General features: G+C 43.0%; 1 protein-coding gene across 2 annotated transcripts; it reads left to right on the top strand.

The window, feature by feature from the left end:
- Positions 1-3,321: 3,321 nt before the first annotated feature.
- On the top strand, positions 3,322-19,400 carry ARPC1A (actin related protein 2/3 complex subunit 1A). Of its 2 annotated transcripts, none has more exons than XM_058035767.1 (10): positions 3,322-3,458; positions 6,644-6,725; positions 7,461-7,565; positions 9,989-10,211; positions 11,823-11,930; positions 14,709-14,921; positions 16,141-16,216; positions 16,391-16,584; positions 17,848-17,938; positions 19,025-19,400. In XM_058035767.1, the coding sequence occupies exons 2-10, from the start codon at positions 6,662-6,664 to the stop codon at positions 19,061-19,063; spliced, it is 1,113 nt and encodes a 370-aa protein (XP_057891750.1). In that variant the 5' UTR covers positions 3,322-3,458; positions 6,644-6,661; the 3' UTR covers positions 19,064-19,400. The 2 variants fall into 2 exon arrangements, with proteins under 2 accessions (XP_057891750.1, XP_057891749.1); XM_058035766.1 differs by having other exon boundaries at positions 6,621-6,725.
- Positions 19,401-20,643: the final 1,243 nt, after the last annotated feature.

Below are 20,643 nucleotides of genomic sequence, written 5' to 3'. Positions count from 1 at the left end.
GATGTCCCAGCTTAAATATTTTTTTCATATATACCTTAAGGTCAGATTGCATCTAAACCACTTTCACTAAAATCAGTTCAGCCTTGCTTGTGAGGCTGTAATCTCAAAAACATCAACATCCTTCTGGATTAGCACAGAGCAATTGTATCAGCACTACAGCAGGAGCAGCGGTGGAAAATTCTTTGGGAAGCTTCATTGGAGACAGGGTCTTAGCTTCTAATGCTTAAAACCTCTGCAGAGCTCCTCATTTAGATGCCCTCCCTCCATCTGGTGAAAGTTATTTTGTAAACATAAAACCGTACTTAAAATGTAATTTTGTTGCAGTTATGTAACTCTGCTCGGCCTAGTTGTGTGCCTTTAATCCCTGCAGCTGGGGCAGGTTTATTGCGAAACCAGTAAGGGCTGCACTGATTACACATCTCGCAGCCACAGGACCACTGACAGAGGCCATCCACCCTCACCTCCTTCCTGGACACAAGACCTTGTATTGCACTTCTGCCATCCTGACAAATATTTCAGATTCATTCTTAAAAACCTCTCAGAGCAGCCCTCCATCCTGCCAGATCAGTTCCTAACACAGGGCTTCACTACTTCAAAGCAGTCACTGGTAATTTTTACCCAGATCTGCCTCGTTGTTGTCTCGGTTTATGACTTCTCGCCCTACCCTGCGGCCATAAGGGAACAAATTGTTCCTTTCCTCAGAGCAGCAGCCTTTCATCTCTCCCAAGACTATGCACATCTTCCCTCAGTTTTCTGTCCTCTCAACAGGCTCAGCTGAAGTGGTGTTCAAAGACCCTGATCATTATTGTCACCTTTTCCCCCAAACCATCCACATTTCTCTGGTGCACATGACTCTAATGCTCTTCTAGAGCAGGATCCCTTTGTGTGTGTTACTCAGATTTTCTTACCCTTACATAGTGTTGTGTGGTGTTTACCTCATCTACAAAATAAATTTTTTTTGTTCCTATTCAGCTTTTGACCCTCAGCAGCCCCTCCACCCTCCCTGCAGCACAGCTGCCCTATTCCCAGTGGTGTAAATCTGATGGTGTTGGGCTGAACAGCAGTGCACCTGCTGCTCAACCACATCCCATTTTTACCACAGAGCTCCCATTTTGAACCCTGGTTCTGCCACTGTGTTTATTCTGAACTTGATCTCAGCTTCAGATGCAGTAATTGCAATATTGCATCACAGATGAGTAATGCACAGGTAATTCCCTGTACAAGCACTGATATTAAGTACTTCTTCCCTCAACCAGTTTTGCAACTCCTTTAGAGCAGTATCATCTAGACTGGTTTCCCAGTTTATTATTAGAATATCCTGCAAGCCAGTGTCAGAAACTCTACTAAAAATCAAGATATATGACATACATTGCTTTGCCCTTATCTGCAATCCTTGTTATGCTGCCAGAAGAGGAAATTAGATTGGCTCAATTCATTCCTGACAAAGCCATACTGGCCAGCATTCACCTTCTTTTTTTCCTTTGAGATGCTTATAAATTGTTTATTTTCTCTCAGACTTGAAATTAAACTCACTACTCTATTGCTCCTCAGTATATCTGGGGCTCATTTATCTCTCCCCATTCTCCCAGACTTTTTTGTTCATTGTTGTTGTGCTTGAGCTCACAAAATCTCACAAGTTTGAAGGAGACAAACCATGAGACTCCAAAGAGGAGGCAATTCCTCAAGGGGATTAAGAGTAGGGTAATTTATTGCTCATGAACTTATTTTGATATTCCAACCCTCAATCATAGAATCATGGAATGGTTTTGGTTGGAAGAGACCTTAAAGATCATCCAGTTCCATCCCCCTTCCACTATCCCAGGCTGCTCCAAGCCAGGTCCAGTCTGGCCTTGGACACTTCCAGGGATCCAGGGGCAGCCACAGCTTCACTGGGCATCTGTGCCAGGACCTTACCACCCTCACAGGGAAAAATTTCTCTCAATATCCCATCTAACCCTGCCCTCTTTCAGTTTGAAGCCATTTCCTGTGTTGTGTCCCTCCATCCCTTGTCCAAAGTCCCTTTCCAGCTCTCTTGGAGCTCTTTTAGATCCTGGAAGGACAGAAGATCCCTGGATTTTCTCTTCTCCAGGCTGAACATCCCCAGCTCTCCCAGCCTGGCTCCAGAGCAGCCCTATCCCCTACAGTAATATCTTTCCCTGTATCAGGTGTAGGGGATACAGTATGAAGGTGGTATAGAATATAATCTTATCCCCCAAAGAGTTGCAACTGAACCAATTACTAAAAATTAGGAGCAGGCCTTATGTTAACGGGCCACACTTGTAGCCAATAAGAGCAGTGGTATAAAAGAGTGGATTGGTGGGCTCAGCAGTCAGTTGGCTACTGCAAGGACCAGGAAGAGTCAGTATATAGAGGAGCTGTCTTTAAGAAACATTGAGATGGTATGAAGCTCTGGTGATATGGAATCCTTGCACTATAATGATAAGAGAACTCTTGATGCATAAGGTAACAATTAGGAACACTGTGGCCAGCAGGACAAGGGCAGTGATTGTCCCCCTGTATGTGGCACTGGTGGCACCACACCTTGAGTGCTGAGTTCAGTTTGGGTCTCTCATTTCAAAAAGGACCTTGAGGTGCTGGAGCATGTCCAGAGGAGGGTAAAAGGCTTATGAAAGGTCCAGCAAACCTTATAAGCCATGGCTGAGGAAATGGGTTTGGTTAGTCCCATGGAGACTCAATGTGGGTTTATTTGCTCTGATATTTGTGCCTTTTGTCTCGATTATACCAGAATAGATTTTCTGGGATGTATCCTGTAGGATGGGTTACGAGTGTTGCCGTTTGGGACACAATCTCATGTATGTGTCCAGCACCTCTGTATTTTGGGAATCATCTACGGGGAACAATTGCTAACCACACCTTTATTACTTTTCTCCTCAGAGAGACAACAGGGCAGGGGGAAACACCTTCTTTTTCCCCCCATTTCCTTTACTTGTAGTAGATCTGAAAGGAGCGTGTATTGATGCGGGATCCAGCCTCTTCTACCGTGCCTGCAGTGAGAGGACTGAAGGAAATGGCCTTAAATTGAGTCACTGGAGAGTCAGGTTAGATGTTATAATTTATTTTTTTCACTGTTTAGGTGGTCAGACATTGGAACAGCATACCCAGCTAAGCGGCGGACTCACCACCCCTGGAGGCCTTTAAGAGTCACTTGCCCGATGCGGTTTAGGGCACACAACGGCGGGGGCGCATTGCCAGCCGCGCTTTATGACCTTAAATTTCTCTCCTTACCTTGTCAATTCCTCGGCCGCGGCCGCCCCGCCCTGAGGGGCCGCGCAGGCGCCGCTCCGCCCTTTGTGTGGGGAGGGCTGGCGGCGCAGGCGCCCCGCGCGTTTCCTGCCGCCCGTGTCAGAGCCGGGCCCGCTCGGCCTCTCCCGCCGCCGGAGCGGAGTCGCGTTGACTGCCCAGAGTCCGCGAGTCCCGCTCCGCCCCCGCCGCCTCAGGTGAGTCCCGGCCGCGGCAGCGATGGGCGCCGGCCGGCGGGGGAGCCTGCGGGGCCGCCGGCGTGAGGGGAGCGCGGGGGGGAGGCACCGCAGCATCGCTGCCCCGAGGGGCTGCGGGCGCCGTGCGGAGGGCGAGGCGGTGGGCACCGCTCGCCGCTTCGCCCTGAGGGGCCGGGGGGAGGCGAGGCTGAGGAGGTGCCCCCCGTTTCCCCCGCTGTGCCCACACGGCCCCGCCGTGCCCGGTGCTGGCAGGGCCCAGCTCACAATCCGTGCCTATCCCGGCCGGTTTATCTGCTTGATATCTGATTGCTAACGGTGTCTGGTGTCGGGAGGTGCCCGAGATGAGCCGCCCACCCCCCTGAAAATCCGCGCTGAGTGCCTTGGGAGGCAGTGACAGCGCTGGGAGGCTGTCCTGCAGCGCAGGTGCTTGGCTTCCCGGTGTTTGCAAGTGGTGTAGGTGCTCCGAGATGGGGAAAGGATTAAAAAGATCCATTTCTCGCTGTCACACGCATTCCGTCACCACTTCTGAGTCCGTATCCTGGCTGGCTGCTTGTCCAGGAATGGCCAAGTACCATTCACCACATATTTCTCACCCCAGAAGAGGTGACAGCAGCTGAGTGCTGTACATCCCAGCCTCGATCCTTCCAGGCCTTGTACTGAAAGAATTGCTCTACAAAGGTGCAAGATTTCCCTTTTTTTTCTCCATTTAAAAATATTTTATTGAAACTCAAAGTCAGTTGCTTTCCATTTGAAATAAAACTCAAGGAGACCTGCATTAAGTACTTGCTAAGAAAGCCATACCGTTATTTTCCCCATGTGAGATTTTGAGTTTGGATGATAGGAAGGCATTGAGGCTATTAATTTGTTGAGAATCATAAAGCCAGCAGCATTTTCCCAAGAGAAATATAAGCTGAATTTTGTCTGTCTATTAGTAAGGAATAAATGTAACTGGAAAACTTTTTTAAAGATTTACCTCCCCAAGAACATGGCACTGTATCTATCAGGAGACAGAAATAGCACTGCTTTTTGAGGTTATCATCACTGTTGTGTTTTATGGTTTTGTAACCAAACCAAAATGGAAAATAGTCTCTTGTAGCCAGTTGTGGAGCTCAAGTAATTCAGTCAATGGGAAGGGCTGGATCATACACGTTTGGGTAGGTTTTGGGAGCACCTGAGTAAAAATACCTGAACTAAGAGTTAGGGTGGCACCAAATTTTATATGTAATGCCAGTCTGTGAATAGAATACTACAGTTGTGATAGAAAGTGTTTCAAAATAGCTGCATTCCTTGGGGAGAGGAGACTGGATATTTTTACATTTTATTTCGGAAAGAGTAGCAAAGGCTGAGCATTCCTTGTTGGTGGAACAGCTCTTGAACTTTTCCTGTATATGGAAATCTGCTGCTACTGAACGTTGGCAGGAGCTAAAGCAAGATCCTGGAAAAAGCACTTTGCAGTTATGTTTTGCTTCCGCACATGGGATCTCAAATGATGGATGTCCAAGGGCAGAGGTAACCCAGATTATAGCAACATTTTCACATTAACAAAACATAATTATTTTGCCTAGGACTGTGTGTATTTAATACCTCATTTGATTGGTGGAATGTGATTATTATAAGAACCATGAAAATCATGCTGGTTAAAATTATGAGCTGGACTAAAAGCTCAGATTGTTAAAGTTGTATTTCAAGTACATTTGAAATTCACCCATAATTTGCATATTTTTAGAATAACAGTGCTTGATTTCCTTAAATAAAAGAAAAAGTCTCTCCAGTTTCTTGCATTGGTGAAAAACTGTCTCACATCTGCTCCAAGATCCAGCACTTTCAAAGTATTTGTTAAACTGATGGTGTGATAGTAACTCCTGAGGCTCCCTAAGAGCACACTCACCCTTCTTTCAGTCCCAAGTTTCTGTTGGATTGCCATTCATTTCCTGTTTGCTTCCAAATTCCTACCTTGTCCTGAAGGCTCCACCCTCTGCCAACACGGCCATACTTGGGTATGTTGTAATTCCAGGCTGAAATGGGTGTGGATGTCTTGGAATGACATCACAGAGATAGTTCTTTTAGGAGGGATATGTGGGGTAAAAATGCACTGATCCATCAGGCAGTGATAAATTGCTGTGAAAATTAGTGGAATATCCAAAAGGAATTGACAAGTCCAAGTTGGATGTATTGAGCTGTGCACATTTTTATTATTACAGGTGACCTTGAGTTTTTATTCCATCCATTTGTGCTGCTCTGGTTAATACAGCACACATAATACTATTCTTTAATACCTAAAATATTTTGGTGTCTAAAATACTTTAATGTCTAAAATATTTTCATTTCAAAAATATACTATTGTATCCTGTGTATTAACCAAAGGCAGCATAAATGGATGGAAGAAAATACAATAAAAACATTTTAAACAACTTTGTGTCTGTGGATGGATGTGCCTCCAATTGCAGAACTTCAGTACTGTCTCTTGTACCAACCATCACTTTAAAAAGTAGGTATTTAGCCATTTTTAAACCAAATACTCAAAAACTATAATGATTCAGCTTGTTTTAATGTTTAGAGTTTCATGGGGCAGAAGCCTGATTATCAAACAGTTCACTGCTATAATTAACTTGAAGAAATTACTAATTAGTTAATTACTAATCTTAGTAATTTTTCCCTGGGATACACATAAATGGTTTTATCAAATAATAAATCAGCAGACCAGTTACACATCAGTTTGACTTCTTGAAAAAAAGATTTTGTAGTAGTGCTGCCTGTGAGCCTGGATACAAGTCAGGCTTTAGAATCAGTTCACTGACCTTTGTCCTAGATATTTATTTTTTTAATTGTTCTATTTCCATAGTAAAATTAATAGGTTTATTAGATTTCTTGAGGACCTACTCTCTTGTCTGTGAGGTTACACAAAGCAGCAAGTGTATCTGGCTTTTAGGGCAATTGCAATTAGCTAATGTAAGCAGGACAATGCAAATTCATCATCCTACTGAAAATATCTGGGATGTGACACAGGCAGCTCTTGAGCATTCTTATCATATTTATTAGCTTGTGATCTGTAAATTAATTGTAGCATTGCACTGAATGATGCTTGGTAAATATTGAAGGTAAACTTGGATTTATTAATTCTCTCATTTTGAAGCGTTTTGTTTTCACTTTTACACCTTTCAGCCTTCTCACTTTTTACAACATAGGAACCTCTTTAACTCGGAATGTCTCTGCATCAGTTCCTGCTGGAGCCAATCACCTGCCATGCCTGGAACAGAGACCGTACTCGTAAGTAATCAGCTCATTTGCATTTTTAATTTCTCATTTTTCAATTGCTGTTTTCTTTCTAGTGTCTGTTTTTGATCTGCTGATGTTCTGGGTCTCATTTAGGGAAAGTGTGATCAGATACATAGTTCTACATGTTAAATGTTCTACTTCTGGTACAAAAAGCACAGGTCTTCCAAAATCTGAGCTTTTCTAAGCTTGTTGCTGGAGCTCTGGCATAGGAGGTAATTGAGTCTTCCTGGTGTTCCACAAAGCTTTGCCTCTTGGCCAAGTTTTCTATATAATGTGGATTGTTGTGTTCCAAATGTGTTGTCTTCCTGTGCAGAGTACTCATAACCATGATATGTGTGCCAATATCAAACTGCCAGAGGGCAGGGTTAGGTGGGATTTTGGGAAGAAATTCTTCCCACACATTCCCAGAGAAGCTGTGCCTGGCAGTGCCCAAGGCCAGCTTGGATGGTGCTTGGAGCAACTTGGGATAGTGGAAGGTGTCCCTGTTTATGGCAGGGGGTTGGAACTGGATGATCTTAAAGATGCCTTCCAACCCAAACCATTCCATGATGCTTTGTCCATAATTATTGGAGATTTTCCAGGGATTTTGGCCCTTCCTTGACAAAGCCCATGTAATGCTCTCAAATTTGTAAATAGAGGTTTTAGATGGGAAAAGTCTTTCCAATTATAGCATTTGCTACTAAAAAGCCTACTCTACAATTGGATTGTTTTATTTCCTCTTTCAAGAGATTGCCATTAGCCCTAATAACCATGAAGTGCACATCTACAAGAAGAGTGGGAACCAGTGGGTGAAGGCTCATGAGCTGAAGGAACACAATGGACACATTACAGGTGAGAATGTGCTGAGCCACACATGAAGTTTTCCAGCCCCTCCTGTTTTCCTCAGCTGAGATTCTGAACAGAAAATCTGCAAGTGTTGAGTAAATAGATCTTTTTATAGGTTGGCATTCCCACTTAGACAGAGCCTTGCAGCAGTTTTCTGAACTGCATGCAGTGAATGTTAGGAAGAAAAGCCCTATCTCATTTCCAGACATTTCAGTGGAGTTACTGAGACATTTTTTCTTATCTATGGCTTATTTTTCATCCCTAATGACATAATGAGAACACATTTTCAGTCTGCTGAAGTAATCTGCTTGTGTCACAGTGATGCATGCTGTTCCCTTTCAACTGCTAGTGCTAAAATTTCATCAAGTATACAACTGTAGAATTGCTTTGTGGTTTCCAACAATAAATACCCTTTTTTAAGAACTGTATATACATATCAAGTGGTCAGTCCTGGACTTAGACCATCAGTGAGCACATTTATTGCAGGCCCTGTACATCCACAATGGAAATTAAGAAGAGCTACCACAATGAGTCACAAGGTGTTATTTTTAAAAATGTGATTTTTCTGTGGCAGTCTTTCATATAACTGGGTTGGGGTTTTTTTTCCATGGTGATATTTTTAAAAGGGCTTTATGCTCTTAAGGAAGTGAAAGTAATTAATACAAGCACATGCCCAAAGCAGCAAATTCTCTTCTCAGCTCACTAATGGGCAGAAGTACCACTCCAACAGCATTTTGCAGGAACTTTAATTTTTCCAATTCTTGCTGTCCAAGAGTACAACTATCCTGCTCCTTTGTGAAGAGTCATTTGGGCTGCATTTACAAATGCCCAAGTGTCCCGTCCCTCCCCTCAAGACATTCTACTTGTACCTGTTAGTGTTAGAAGCCACATGTTCATGACTTGGGAGAAGAACTGTCCCTGCTTTCCTGCACAGTGTGAGCCTTTGGAGTACAAAACACTCTGCTGGTTGTAAAGAGTGGAGTTAAACTCTGGTTACACACAGAGGAGCCACTGAGCAAACTGCTTGTAACCCCTGGCAGGAGTGAGTCAGCTGCTGTCACTGCAGCTCCTGATCACAGGGGACAAGGTCCTTCTGTGGCTCAGGTTTGTGCTGAGCTGCCTCTGCTCACTCACAGGAAGAGCTTGTTTATTGCTGAGCTAAAAATCTGAACTTGGCCTAAATCAGAATAGCACCAGGGCTGCTGAGAGGAGGTGGTGGGCAGGAGAAGGAAGGAAAGACAGGATGGTCCCTCTTTCAAAGGCAGTGCTAGAACTCCTGTAACTGCAGTTTCAGACTACCAAGCTCTTCACTTTTTAAGCATAAACTTATTTTGAAGTAAACAATGTATGAATAATATGATACCATTAGTACAAATTCTTTCCACAGCTTTTATCCCACTTTCAGATTGTGAGCTTAAGAGATATTTTTAATACTGAATGTGGTAATGGAAAACCACTGATACATAATTTGTGGCAGGAGAGTTGAGGACTGCATCCCAAAGGATGCTAGGGAAAAGATGAAAAATAATGTTCCCATAAGACTTTCCAGTTGGGAACATCCTTCATTGCCTAGAGGGGAAAGAAGCAATGGCAGCTTTTTCAAAGGTTTTATTTTATTGTTTGAATTTATTTTTTTCTTCGTAAACCCTTCTTGTGACACAGCTTAAATAGGCACAGAAAAAAATGTAAGCATTGTGTCAGTGCGTAAAGATTGATAGCAGCTAACCAAAACTCCCTGTTATCTAAACTTTAGATCATGGCTGCAGTCTGGCAACAAGCACAAAATGTTGTTAGAGGTTGTGCAGTTCTAGAATTGCTGAGTTTCAGCTGTTGAGAGGGATCTTGCACAAGTCAGAGGTTTGGAGGGTGCTGGTGGACAGGCCTTGGCTGGCCTGCAGAGCTCCACCTGTTGGTCAGCCCTCGGAGCTTCCTCAGCCAGCACATCCCTGGGACTGGGAATTTGGGATCTGCAGTTTTGATGAAAGCTAGAGGGAGAAACAAGTATCCCTAACAGCTTGAAACAGCTCCTGGAGAATAAGAGATGAAGGGGAATGACATAAGTCATAACTGTGTCAGTGATCAGTTTGTCAGGAACTGCAGTGACAGGGCAAGGAGGAATGGCCTCAGACTGAAAGAGGGGAGATTTAGATTAGATATGGCAAAATTCTTCCCTGTGAGGGTGGTGAGGCCCTGGCTCAGATTGTCTGGAGAAGCTGAGGCTGCCCCTGAATCCCTGGGAGTGTCCAAGGCCAGGTTGGATGGGGCTTGGAGCAACCTGGGATAGTGAATGGGTGTTGGAACTGGACAATCTTGAAGGTGTTTTGCACCCCAAACCGTTCTGGGATTCTGTGACGGAGAACTGTGAGGTGATCTCTGTTTTCCCTTAACATAAAGGGGAAAATGAATTCCTGTGCCCCCTTCACTGGCAGGCATTGACTGGGCTCCCAAGAGCGACCGCATCGTGACGTGCGGCGCCGACCGCAACGCGTACGTGTGGAGCCAGAAGGACGGCGTGTGGAAACCCACCCTGGTCATCCTCAGGATCAACCGCGCCGCCACCTTCGTCAAGTGGTCCCCCCTGGAGAACAAGTTTGCTGTGGGCAGTGGAGCTCGACTCATATCCGTGTGCTACTTTGAGTCTGAAAATGACTGGTGAGCTGGGTTTGTGTCTTGAGGGTCAGCATGGCAAAGCTGAAGTTGTTTAATGCTGTTACTATTTTACTAATTCCTGAAATACTCAGGAAGTGTAGAGGGATGGCCTCATCAGTTCTTTTGTGGACTTCAACATTTGGGGAATAAGGTTCTCTCTCTTCATTCTGCTGTAGCACCTAAAGGCCTTTGCCTATTTTCAGCCAGTACAAGTTGGCGTGGATGTGCTGTGCCTGACTGCCATAAACATATGTTGCTTTTCTGAAAGTGCAAGAATTTCTGCAGAGTAAAGATTTCATTACTACAACTCTGTGGTTGAAAAAAAGATAAATATTTTCTTCTCCCTCTTCGTGCCAGAATGAATGAAGAAGCCTTCACTGGAGTCTTCCTTCTGTATCTGTTATTTTGGGCCATTTCTTGTCATTCTGTCACATCTCCAGGGTGATCTGTTAGATGTTTGAGCTTGTCATGACCTGTTCTGCATTTTGTCATGTACTTTTACCACAGTTTATGGATTTCACATAAGAATATCACAAAGATATTTCCACCATTAACATTTTTCTCATTTTAGCATCTAAACTTAATGCTTCTGGTCTTCTTGTGTTGGAGCTACATTTGCTGTATCATCTGTAGCTGAAATCAGTGTGTGTCTCTTACTTTGGGTTGCTTAAACAGGACAAAAACACAGGTGACCTCTGTGCAGTCTGCCATGTGGAGATGAAAAAACAATGGCACCATCTGCAAAATACATTTTAATGATTGTTTTGGACTTTTATGCTTTCCAGCATATTCACTTATCACTATCTTTTTTCTGCCTCACTTGTCTGCAAAAGAATCGAGACTCCATATGCTAAAGAAATATAATTTGTAAATTGTGAGCCTTAAAACTTGTGCCTGATGGAAGTAAAATCAAAGAAAAAGCACCATCACCTCAAAGGCCATAAAGTGAATAATAGATTTCATTACTGGTTTGTAAATAGTTCAGATAAACCAAATCTGCTGAGACATATTTAGGCCACTATTGATGAATTCAGCAGCAGGACCACTTTGCACTGCACTGCAGATAATTGAGATGAATGCACTGGATGGGTTGTTGGCAGTCACCCCATTTTCTTGTTGTGTTTTATAGTTATTGTATTTTTAAACAGTAGAAAAGTCAATAGGCAAGAGATGTGACTATAAAATTTGTTGGTAGGACTGGAGAAGGACTTGTGCTTGGTGATCCATGAAAACAGTGCTGCTCAGCTCAGTGTCACAGTCCCAGCTGACCTTGTGTTCACTGGGAGAAGGGACCTGGCAATTCCTGGACAAAATTCACATCAAGAAGTTCCATCTGATGCATCATAAAAATCAGCTTGAAGGGGAGTAAGACTCAGCTGAGGAGATACATATTTGATGAGTTTGTTCATAATATTTGAAAGTTTAATTAAGCTAACCATAAAGTTCACAGATTGCACAAGAGAATGTGAGAGATTTGGACATTTTCTTCCAAAACTGATGTGTTTTGTCATTGACAGGTAGCAGTCTTTTTGAGGAGCACTTTATGGATTTGTGGGAATCAGGTAAAACATGTTCATATAAAATTTGTCTTATTTTGGTTTGGTTTTGTTTTAGGTGGGTGAGCAAACACATTAAAAAGCCAATTCGTTCCACTGTCCTCAGCCTGGACTGGCACCCCAACAATGTCCTGCTGGCTGCAGGATCCTGTGACTTCAAGTGCAGGTGAGAGAAACTAAAATATCTACCTACAGTTTGGGTTACTGGATCAAATAAGTAGCTTGAGTATGTTCATCAGGTAATTGCACATGCTATTAAAATAAAAGGTGGCTCATTGTGTACTGCTGTTAGTACCAAAAATAAAATATCCAGCTTGGCTTTGATGCTGCTGTGCCCTGACTTTGCCAGCATGGATCTGCTGAGGGACGCACCTGAATTTGTGGCATTACACAGCATTTAGGCTGAGAGTTGGTCATTAGGCTGAAGTTGGATTAGCAGGTGTTATCCTGTAGAACACCAGCACTGCTAGTTAGAGGTTAAAAAGCAATACCCTGATGGTGCAGTTTTCCAAAATTCAGAGTAACTGATCATTCCCAAAGGTGTTTTCCCATCTTTTTTTTCTCTGAGTTCCTTGTTTCCTCCCCTTTGCCTGTGGGGAGCTGAGTCAAGCAATTGATCCACCAGCAACTCAACACAATAGAAGAGATTTTTGAAGACCATTAAAAAAAAAAAAAAAGCTGTTAAAGGCAGATTGGTGTGAGAGATGGATGGGGGAGACTTTGCAACTGATTGTGAAATTACAGTGTGAGGGATGGGCCCTGCAAACTGCTCTGTGCTGAGTGATTGGGGTCACTGCAGGGAACTCTGCATGGGGAGCCTGCAGGGCCTGACTTGAATCCGCATTGACTTAATCACTTGTACCTTCAATGATAATGAAAGCTTCTTTTCTTAAATTCTTTATGTAATAGGGCAATTTCTAAGCTTCAAAGTGTGTACTAAAAATGACTAAGGAGGAGTGGGAGGGGGAGGTGGGACTGATTATTGCATTCCTTAATTCAGAATGAAACTCTCACATCTAAACCCCATCCTTTGATACCTTTTCATGTAAGGAGAGATGTTAAATGGAAGCTGGGAAAGAGAGGGGAGAGTTGTCTCCTCTTTCCTGCCTTATTTACAGTTTAAATTAGATAAACTGTATGTATTCACTTCCTGTCACAAAATAGGTGATGTGAAACAGAAGCAGCTGCTTTTCACATGTGGAAGCTTTTAAATTTGGTTTCATAAAGCACCTCAGGATTCTGACATAGGTAACCTGAAATGTGTGTGTGTGGGATTCTAGGATTCTGTTTCTTCCCCAAAACCATGAAAAAGTATTCTCTTTTGTAAATGAGGAGTACAGATCTCTAGAATTCCAGTTCTCCCTTCAGTTCCATATTAAAAAAAAAGATACCTGAAGTGTGCACCTGTTCTGATGGAAATTAGGAAATGGATCTGCCAGAGCCACTGCCACGTAATAAGCAACTAAGTGGGAAATAATTTGGGGAAGGAATGGAGGGCAGGCTGCAAATTGCTGGATATTCAGTAGAGATTTTTGGTGCTTGGCCAAGATAAATGAGCTCTCCTTATATTTATCTGAAATACATATGTATCTATAGCTACAAGCACACATAAGTATGATTTTATGTTCTTGCTGAGGGAATGAAAGTCATTTCCTAACATTCTTTGAAGGCTGAGGCCTTCAAGCTGAGGTGATTTTGGTTTTAAAAGACAGAGAGACTTTAATAAGGGAGAAGACTTCTTATATTTTTAAGTAATAGTTAAATTCAAGGTCTTCCCTACTTAGGTATGATTTTCCTGCCTGGTGTCAAAGGCTGTTGCTTTAAACATCTTGTCCTACTTCCATACATTAAGAGACCATCCTTTTAGGTAGCTCTATAAAATTCAAATTTTTAAAGGATTATCATTAGATTATATTTAAACTAATAGAGCCAAATATATATCCATACTTAATTCCCTGAAAATCTGTACCTAATATAGCTGCAGTTAAACCCTTCTCATTCCATATGAGCAGCTTTATTGAAATAAGCTGAATATAGGTACCTCTGGAAGTGCTTACCCCACACACACAAAAGATACAAAAAACAGGGAAGGGGAGGCTACATTTTCTTCAACTCACTATAAAATAATTCCTGTTTGTGTGTGACTGCAACCATGAATATTTGATTATAGTTTCTCATTTACACTGATTTTTTTTTTTTTTTTCCCCTCTGGTAGTAGCATGGTGTAGCTGCCTTGCTCCTCCTGTTCAATGGACTCAAATCCTATGGTTGTGACGTCCCATTAAATTCCATGGTAACAGTCAAGAACACCATATTGTGGCATGTCTGACTCATGCAGAAGGAATTTGATGAGAGGGGGAGGCTTTCTATTTAAACATACCTTAAAAACTGTAGTGCTGGGGAAAAAAAATTCTGTAAAAACATTGCAGTATTTCAGGTTTTCAAGGCATTCTTGCAATAATGAGCCGGAAGAAGGTGGCTCAGAGCTCCTTTGCTGGCATTAGAACATCACATTTCTTTCTTTGAAATCCTACTAAAACAGGAATGTTCTTAAAAAGTGGGTAATTTTGTAGGTGTTTGTATTAGCTTCTAATTATACAGTGCCATTCCTGGGTTTTCTCTAGCTGAAGGCTTGACTCTGGAGAGCTGTTAGCACCGCAAAAGGATGAAAGGGAAATCTTGGCACGGGGAAAAATGCACTGACAACGTGTATTTTTGTGCCATCTTCTGGAAAAAAGGGAGAGGGCCACAAGAACAGCATTCATGAGAAACCTGTGTGCTTTTACACCCTTTGTACTGCTGCTTCCAGGCTCGTTCAAAGACACCAAAATATTTTATTTTGGGAGAATCAGCACCCATCTCTCTCCTTCCAACATGAAACGCACCCCATGCTCCCATGAGCTTTGTTCTCTCTTTGTTCACACCAGATTCTTTTTATTTGCAGGGTGTTCTCTGCTTACATTAAGGAAGTGGATGAAAAGCCAGCCAGCACTCCCTGGGGCTCCAAGATGCCTTTTGGGCAGCTGATGTCAGAGTTTGGGGGTGCGGGCAGCGGAGGGTGGGTGCACAGCGTCAGCTTCTCCGCCAGCGGCAACCGCCTGGCCTGGGTCAGCCACGACAGCACCGTGTCCGTGGCTGATGCCTCCAAAAACATGATGTGAGTATCCCTTGCTGCTGCGAGCCTGAGGGTCCTAAAGGTCTTTTCCAACCTTAGTGATTCTGTGGTTCCACGTGGAATATTGGGATTGCAAGCTCGTGCCTCTGTTGGTTATTTTACTGTAGGCTCCAGGTCTCTTTGAGGCTTATATAAATATAAATATTCTATGAATAAGGTTTGTTTCTGTGAATTTTAGAGTATATAATTTAAATTCCATATAAGAATCCTTTGGTGAGTGTATAGTGGATTTATTTTGGAGGGGGAAAAAGAGGCATTTAGGAAAAAAGGTATGTTCCACTGAGTAACCCAGGAAACAATATTTCCTTTTTCAAAACAATATTTGCAATACAAAATGTTCCAAGCAATATTCCAGACATTATTCCCAATTCAAAGAGAATCCATGCTCACTGCAGCAGTAAGACCACATTCCTAACCAGAAGCTGGAAAGTAAGTTCATGAAATATTAATTTCAACATCTGTCCTTAAGATGCTGCTGATGCAAGATTTCAACTTACACCTTCCAATGCAACAAAATATTTTACTAACAATTGCTCCTTCTGCTGCTCCTCTTGATCTGCATAACTTTGCAGTGTCCTTGGCTTTCCAGCCAGGAAGGATGAGATCCTCCATAGGTTTTGGTAGCAGAAGGGTCTGGGATCATCCAGGCATTGCTGGGATTAATTTTGAATTGTGGTTCTGATCAATACAATTGTATAAGTACGTGGCAGGGAATATCATTCATTATAGTGTTTAAGAATTTTTATATTTCTATTTATATAATTCATTATAAAGTGTTTAAGAATCTTTATTTGTCATTAAATCACAAAAGTTGACTGAAATGAATATCCAGGCTTTTTGCCTCTGCAGAGATGTCAAGCATCAAAATTTCAAGTGTTTTATATATTTAAATGAAATTAATATCTTCATCAATACAGATATTTTTGGGGGTATTCCTTTTTAACTGTTGCCCCTGTTTACACATAATTTTGGTAACCTTAGCCTTTCACCTGGAACACTTGGCTTTGTTATAAATCTTCCAGCACACTTTCCTTAGGCTGAAACTTCTTATTGCGAATTACAACCTTCTGTTGTCACCACAGGACAGCCAAGCTACCTTGACTTTTCCAACAATCCTTGTGTGGGAACGGTGCCTATTTTTTGTTAGAGCCGAAAATGAGAGGTTTCAGTGAATCCCTCTAACAAATGTCCTTGTGCTCAGGGTTTCGCAGCTGAAAACAGAGTTCCTCCCACTCCTGAGCGTGTCCTTTGTCTCGGAGAACAGCGTGGTGGCAGCTGTAAGTGTTTGCTATTTCCTCCTTGCAGAGCTTTGTCGTGTTTTGGAGGGGGAGAAAACCCCATACTTTGCACAGTTAATAATAACACTAAACCAGCTGTGCCCAGCTGTGTCAGTGCTTGCCTGTTGCAATGGCAGGGAATGCTGAGGTTTCCTGATGGGTTTTTGCTTGCAGGGCCACGACTGCTGCCCGATGCTCTTCAACTGTGACGAGCGTGGCTTGCTGAGCTTCGTGTCCAAACTGGACATTCCCAAACAGAGCATCCAGCGCAACATCTCGGCCATGGAGCGCTTCCGCAACATGGACAAAAGAGCCACCACGGAGGATCGCAACACCACCCTGGAGACCCTGCACCAAAACAGCATCACGTGAGTGTCCTGCTGCCAGCACCAGGGCAGGGAGAGCTCTGCAGGCAGCCTGTTCTGCCAGCACTTACCAGCTACACCTCTCTGGTACAGCAAAGCCATCTGTGGTGCTGTTCGCAGGGGTCCCAGGAAGAGGGAAGAGATGAGGATCTGACTCCGTGTTTATATTTATTATTTTATGATATATATTACATTAAAACTATACTAAAAGAATAGCAGTAAGGATTTCATCACAAGGCTAGCCAGAAAGGAATGAATAACAAAAGCTCCTGACTCTTAGTGAGTCCAAGCCAGCTGACTGTGATTGGCCATTAATTGGAAACAACTGACATGGACCAATCAAAGATCCATGTGTTGCATTCCACAGCAGCAGATAATTATTGTTTACGTTTTGTTTCTCTCAGCTTCTCAGGAGAAAAATCCTAGCAAAGGGATTTTTCAGAAAATATCATGGCTACAGGTATCCCTTGTGGTCTTTCCTCAGCAGCTCTCTGTTTCTGGGATTTATGTGGCTGCTGGTTAATCATTGACATGCCCCTAGAGCTGTTTGCTCATGGTTAATGTGTTGTGTACCTTGGACACAGCTTATCTTATCAAATATGTGGGTAGTTCCCAAGAGGCTGGAGGCACTGTGCAAAATCCAGCCAGCAAAATCCACCTGAAATGCACATCCCAGCTTCCTGTTTCAGATGTTACTGCTATGTGAATTTATTATGTGTCACTGTTTTCAAACTGAAAGAGGGAAAATTTAGGTTAAACATAAAGAAAAATCCTTCCCTGTGAGAGTGAGGAGGCCCTGGCACAGGTTGCCCAGAGAAGCTGTGGCTGCTCCATCCCTGGAAGCTTTCAAGGCTGGGTTGGAGCAACCTGAGATAGTGGCAAGTGTCCCTGCCCATAGCAGGGAGTGGGGCTGGATGAGTTCTAATGTCCCTTCTGCTCCAAACCATTCCACAATTCTGTTAATCAAAATGCTTCATTCCAGTTAATTGGGTAAAAAATGTCTTTGCATTAAAAGAGTTATGTGATCCCCAGGGATGTTGAGCAATTTCTCTTTATTCAAGGAAAACATTTAGTCTCACCAAGCCATTAAAGAGCTTTCAGCATCTTTTTCTTGGCTTATTTTTCTGAGGCATTCTACCAAGAATCTAGTGTAGGCTCTGGTATAGTCATGTCTTCATCCAAAGAGTAGGAGTAGAATTCAACCCAAATTTCCCAGTTTTCTGGCTCTCTGGAATGGGTGTTGGAGCTCTCACTCTCTGTTTGCAGCCAAGTGTCTATTTATGAGATAGACAAACGGGATTGTCGGAAATTCTGCACCACCGGCATCGATGGAGCAATGACCATCTGGGATTTCAAGGTAAAAATGTGCTTTTACTACCATGTTTATGTGAACTAGCTGGGTGATAGATTTTTCTTTTTTTTCATCTCTAGTATCAACTCCTGGGGCTCAGCCCCAAGCCAGGTTTTAGCAGCAGCAGGAAATGCGGACTGGAATATTCAAAACCATTAGTGAAGTCCATAAAAAAACTGATCCAAGAATCTGCATAAATGTAGATGCAGTTTGTTAAGCAGATGGTGATAATACAGATTTATTTTTTAATATAATTACTAATGTCCCTGTAGGAATCCCCTTAATTCTTTCCTTCTCCAGCCTCAGCCACAGTTGGACAGGAACAATTAGTACAACACAACCCCCTGCCTCTTCCTTTTGCCATCCCATGGGGTTCTGCTCATTGCCTGCTGCAGAACATGGCCCTGTCCTCTCAGAATTAACTTACCCAAGGAGCAAGAAGTTGTCTCTAACAGCTGGAAAATACCATATTGAAAATGCTGAAAGGCTGTATTGATGTCCATGCTTGCTTTGCTCAGGCCTGGCCAACAGAGGTCCCTGTTGGTCTTCCCAAAACTGGGATATGGGATCTGATATAGGGAAGGAATAGATTGTCTGTGTTGTGTGGTGCCAGAGTGCTCTGGTGGGGACAGGAGTCAAACAAGAAGTTGAGGTGATCTCTGAGCTGCTTTAGTGCAGTTTTAGGTCTGTATCATTGGCCTGTACATGGCTGATTTTGAAAGGAATGACTGTTGTGGTCTCTGGCTCTTGCATTGGAAAGAAATCCTTTACTTGAAGAAATTCCTCTCTGTGAGGGTGGGGAAGCCCTGGCACAGATTCCCAGAGAAGCTGTGGCTGCCCCTGGATCCCTGGCAGTGTCCAAGGCCAGGCTGGATGGAGCTTGGAGCAACCTGGGACAGTGGAAGGTGTCACTGCCATGGCAGGGCCTGGAATGAGATGATCTTCAAAGTCCCTTCCAACCCAAACCATTCTGGGATTCTAATTTCAAATATTCATGTTTTTCACTTGGTTTTGTTAGCATTTACACTGAATTCTTTAGCCCAAGCTACTGCAGCAGATTGTAATTAAGATTTTTTTTTTCTCTCCTTCAAGACTTTAGAGTCCTCCATCCAAGGGCTACGAATCATGTAAAGATGGATTTCCATGATCTAGCAGGACAAACTGCTTGACAGAATGCAGCTCCCACATCTGCACAAACCTGAAAAGGGAGGAGGAAGGTGAAATACTTGGAAACACTGAGAAAATACAGCTTGGCAGATTTTCTTTTGAATCTAAATTTGGTGAATTGTGTTGGTTTCAAAATCAGCTGTGATTGTTATTTTTTTTTGGTTGGTTGTTTCATTCCATTCTTTACCAAAGCTGCTCCTTAAGTAGTTTATTGCAGGAAGTTATGAATCACTAACTTAAAAGGGGAATTTTATGTAAATTGTCTGCTAGAAATAATAATAATAAAAAAGAGAAAAACTGATTCTTTGTTTTGATGCTTATTGATTAAAAAAGGGATGTTAAGGAAATTAGGAGAGAGAGTGGGGAAAACCCTGCACTGATATTTTATGGCCTTAAAGTAGGAGAAGTTCATCTTAACTGAAAGGTTCTAAAGTTGACAGACCTGGAGTTCTGATATCTGCATGTGAAGATTCAGATGAGCTTCTTCCAGAGGAATTCTTCCCTTGAGGTGGCAATTTTGGAGGATGAATGATTTTTATCCTACTTCTCTTCATTCTGTCTGCCTTGCATTTAATCCATAACAACAGCAAATTAACCTGAATGTCTTTTTTGTTGTCTGCTTTGTGGGAACATTTTTCCAAAGGTGAGTCACCAAAATTATTTGTAGCTACCTTTGGGATTGGTCCTAAGCCTGCTCCCAGGTCAATGCCTGGGGACAGGATGGAAAGCTCTGTGTGGGAGGTGAGACAAAAATCTGCTGAGCCTCAGCTGGGGAAGAAAAATTAAAAGCAAATCTTGTGGTAAATTTGTGGAACTTCATGGAATCACCATCCCTGGAGGTGTTCAAGGAACAACTGGATGTGACACTCAGTGCTCTGAGCTGGTTGGCAAGGTGGGGATTGGTCACAGGTTGGACTTGATGAACTTGGAGGCTTTTTCCACCCTCAGTGGTTCTGGGATTCTGTGTCCTGTTAGAGCTGAGCTCTCAACCCCTAAAATCCTGTGTTTATAACAACTGGTGAGCAAGGGAAGCTGCAGCAGAGGTGTCAGTGTGGTGTGGCTTCTGTGCTGATCTCTGTCCCCAGGTACCTGTTTCAGTTCAGCTCCGAGCCTCAGGAGCTCATGGAAGCATTTGCACACAGCTTTATTCACAGGGTGTATTCCTCCTCCTGTTGTTGCTGCCTTGCTGTGTTCTGAGGGGATTAGCTGGCTCATGGCATTGCTTTACAAAGCTGAAAATTGTCATTTCTGCTGAAAATGCAGAAGTGTCTTAAAAAAACCCCAATGACTAAATTTACCACTTCCTCTGGAACCAGAGTTGCTTCACACCCTGCTCGTTTCTCAGCTCTGTTACTGTGGAAGTTCAGCTCTGAGTGGCAGCCACTGTTCTCCATCACAGAGCTGGATCCTTCTCTGGTTTCCTTGTGTCTCCCACCTTCTCCCCGGCAGTCAGGCTTGCCTTTACATTTTCTTACAATTTCCTCTCCCTTCTAAACATAAAATAATCAGTGTTTCATTCCTTGCAGTCAGGGGATCTGGGGGCT

The sequence above is a fragment of the Melospiza georgiana genome, chromosome 16 (genome assembly GCF_028018845.1).
Source record: "Melospiza georgiana isolate bMelGeo1 chromosome 16, bMelGeo1.pri, whole genome shotgun sequence".
Lineage (NCBI taxonomy): Eukaryota > Metazoa > Chordata > Aves > Passeriformes > Passerellidae > Melospiza > Melospiza georgiana.
Note: the sequence above shows the minus strand (reverse complement) of the source record. Positions and strands in the feature narration are given on the sequence as shown.

What these genes read in the sequence shown, in the direction of transcription:
- ARPC1A (XM_058035767.1), top strand. Translation starts at nt 6,662, where the DNA reads ATGTCTCTGCATCAGTTCCTGCTGGAGCCAATCACCTGCCATGCCTGG. An exon ending in ACACAATGGACACATTACAG is followed by an intron (nt 7,566 to 9,988) that starts GTGAGAATGTGC and finishes CTTCACTGGCAG; the next exon opens with GCATTGACTGGGCTCCCAAG. An exon ending in GATGCCTCCAAAAACATGAT is followed by an intron (nt 14,922 to 16,140) that starts GTGAGTATCCCT and finishes CCTTGTGCTCAG; the next exon opens with GGTTTCGCAGCTGAAAACAG.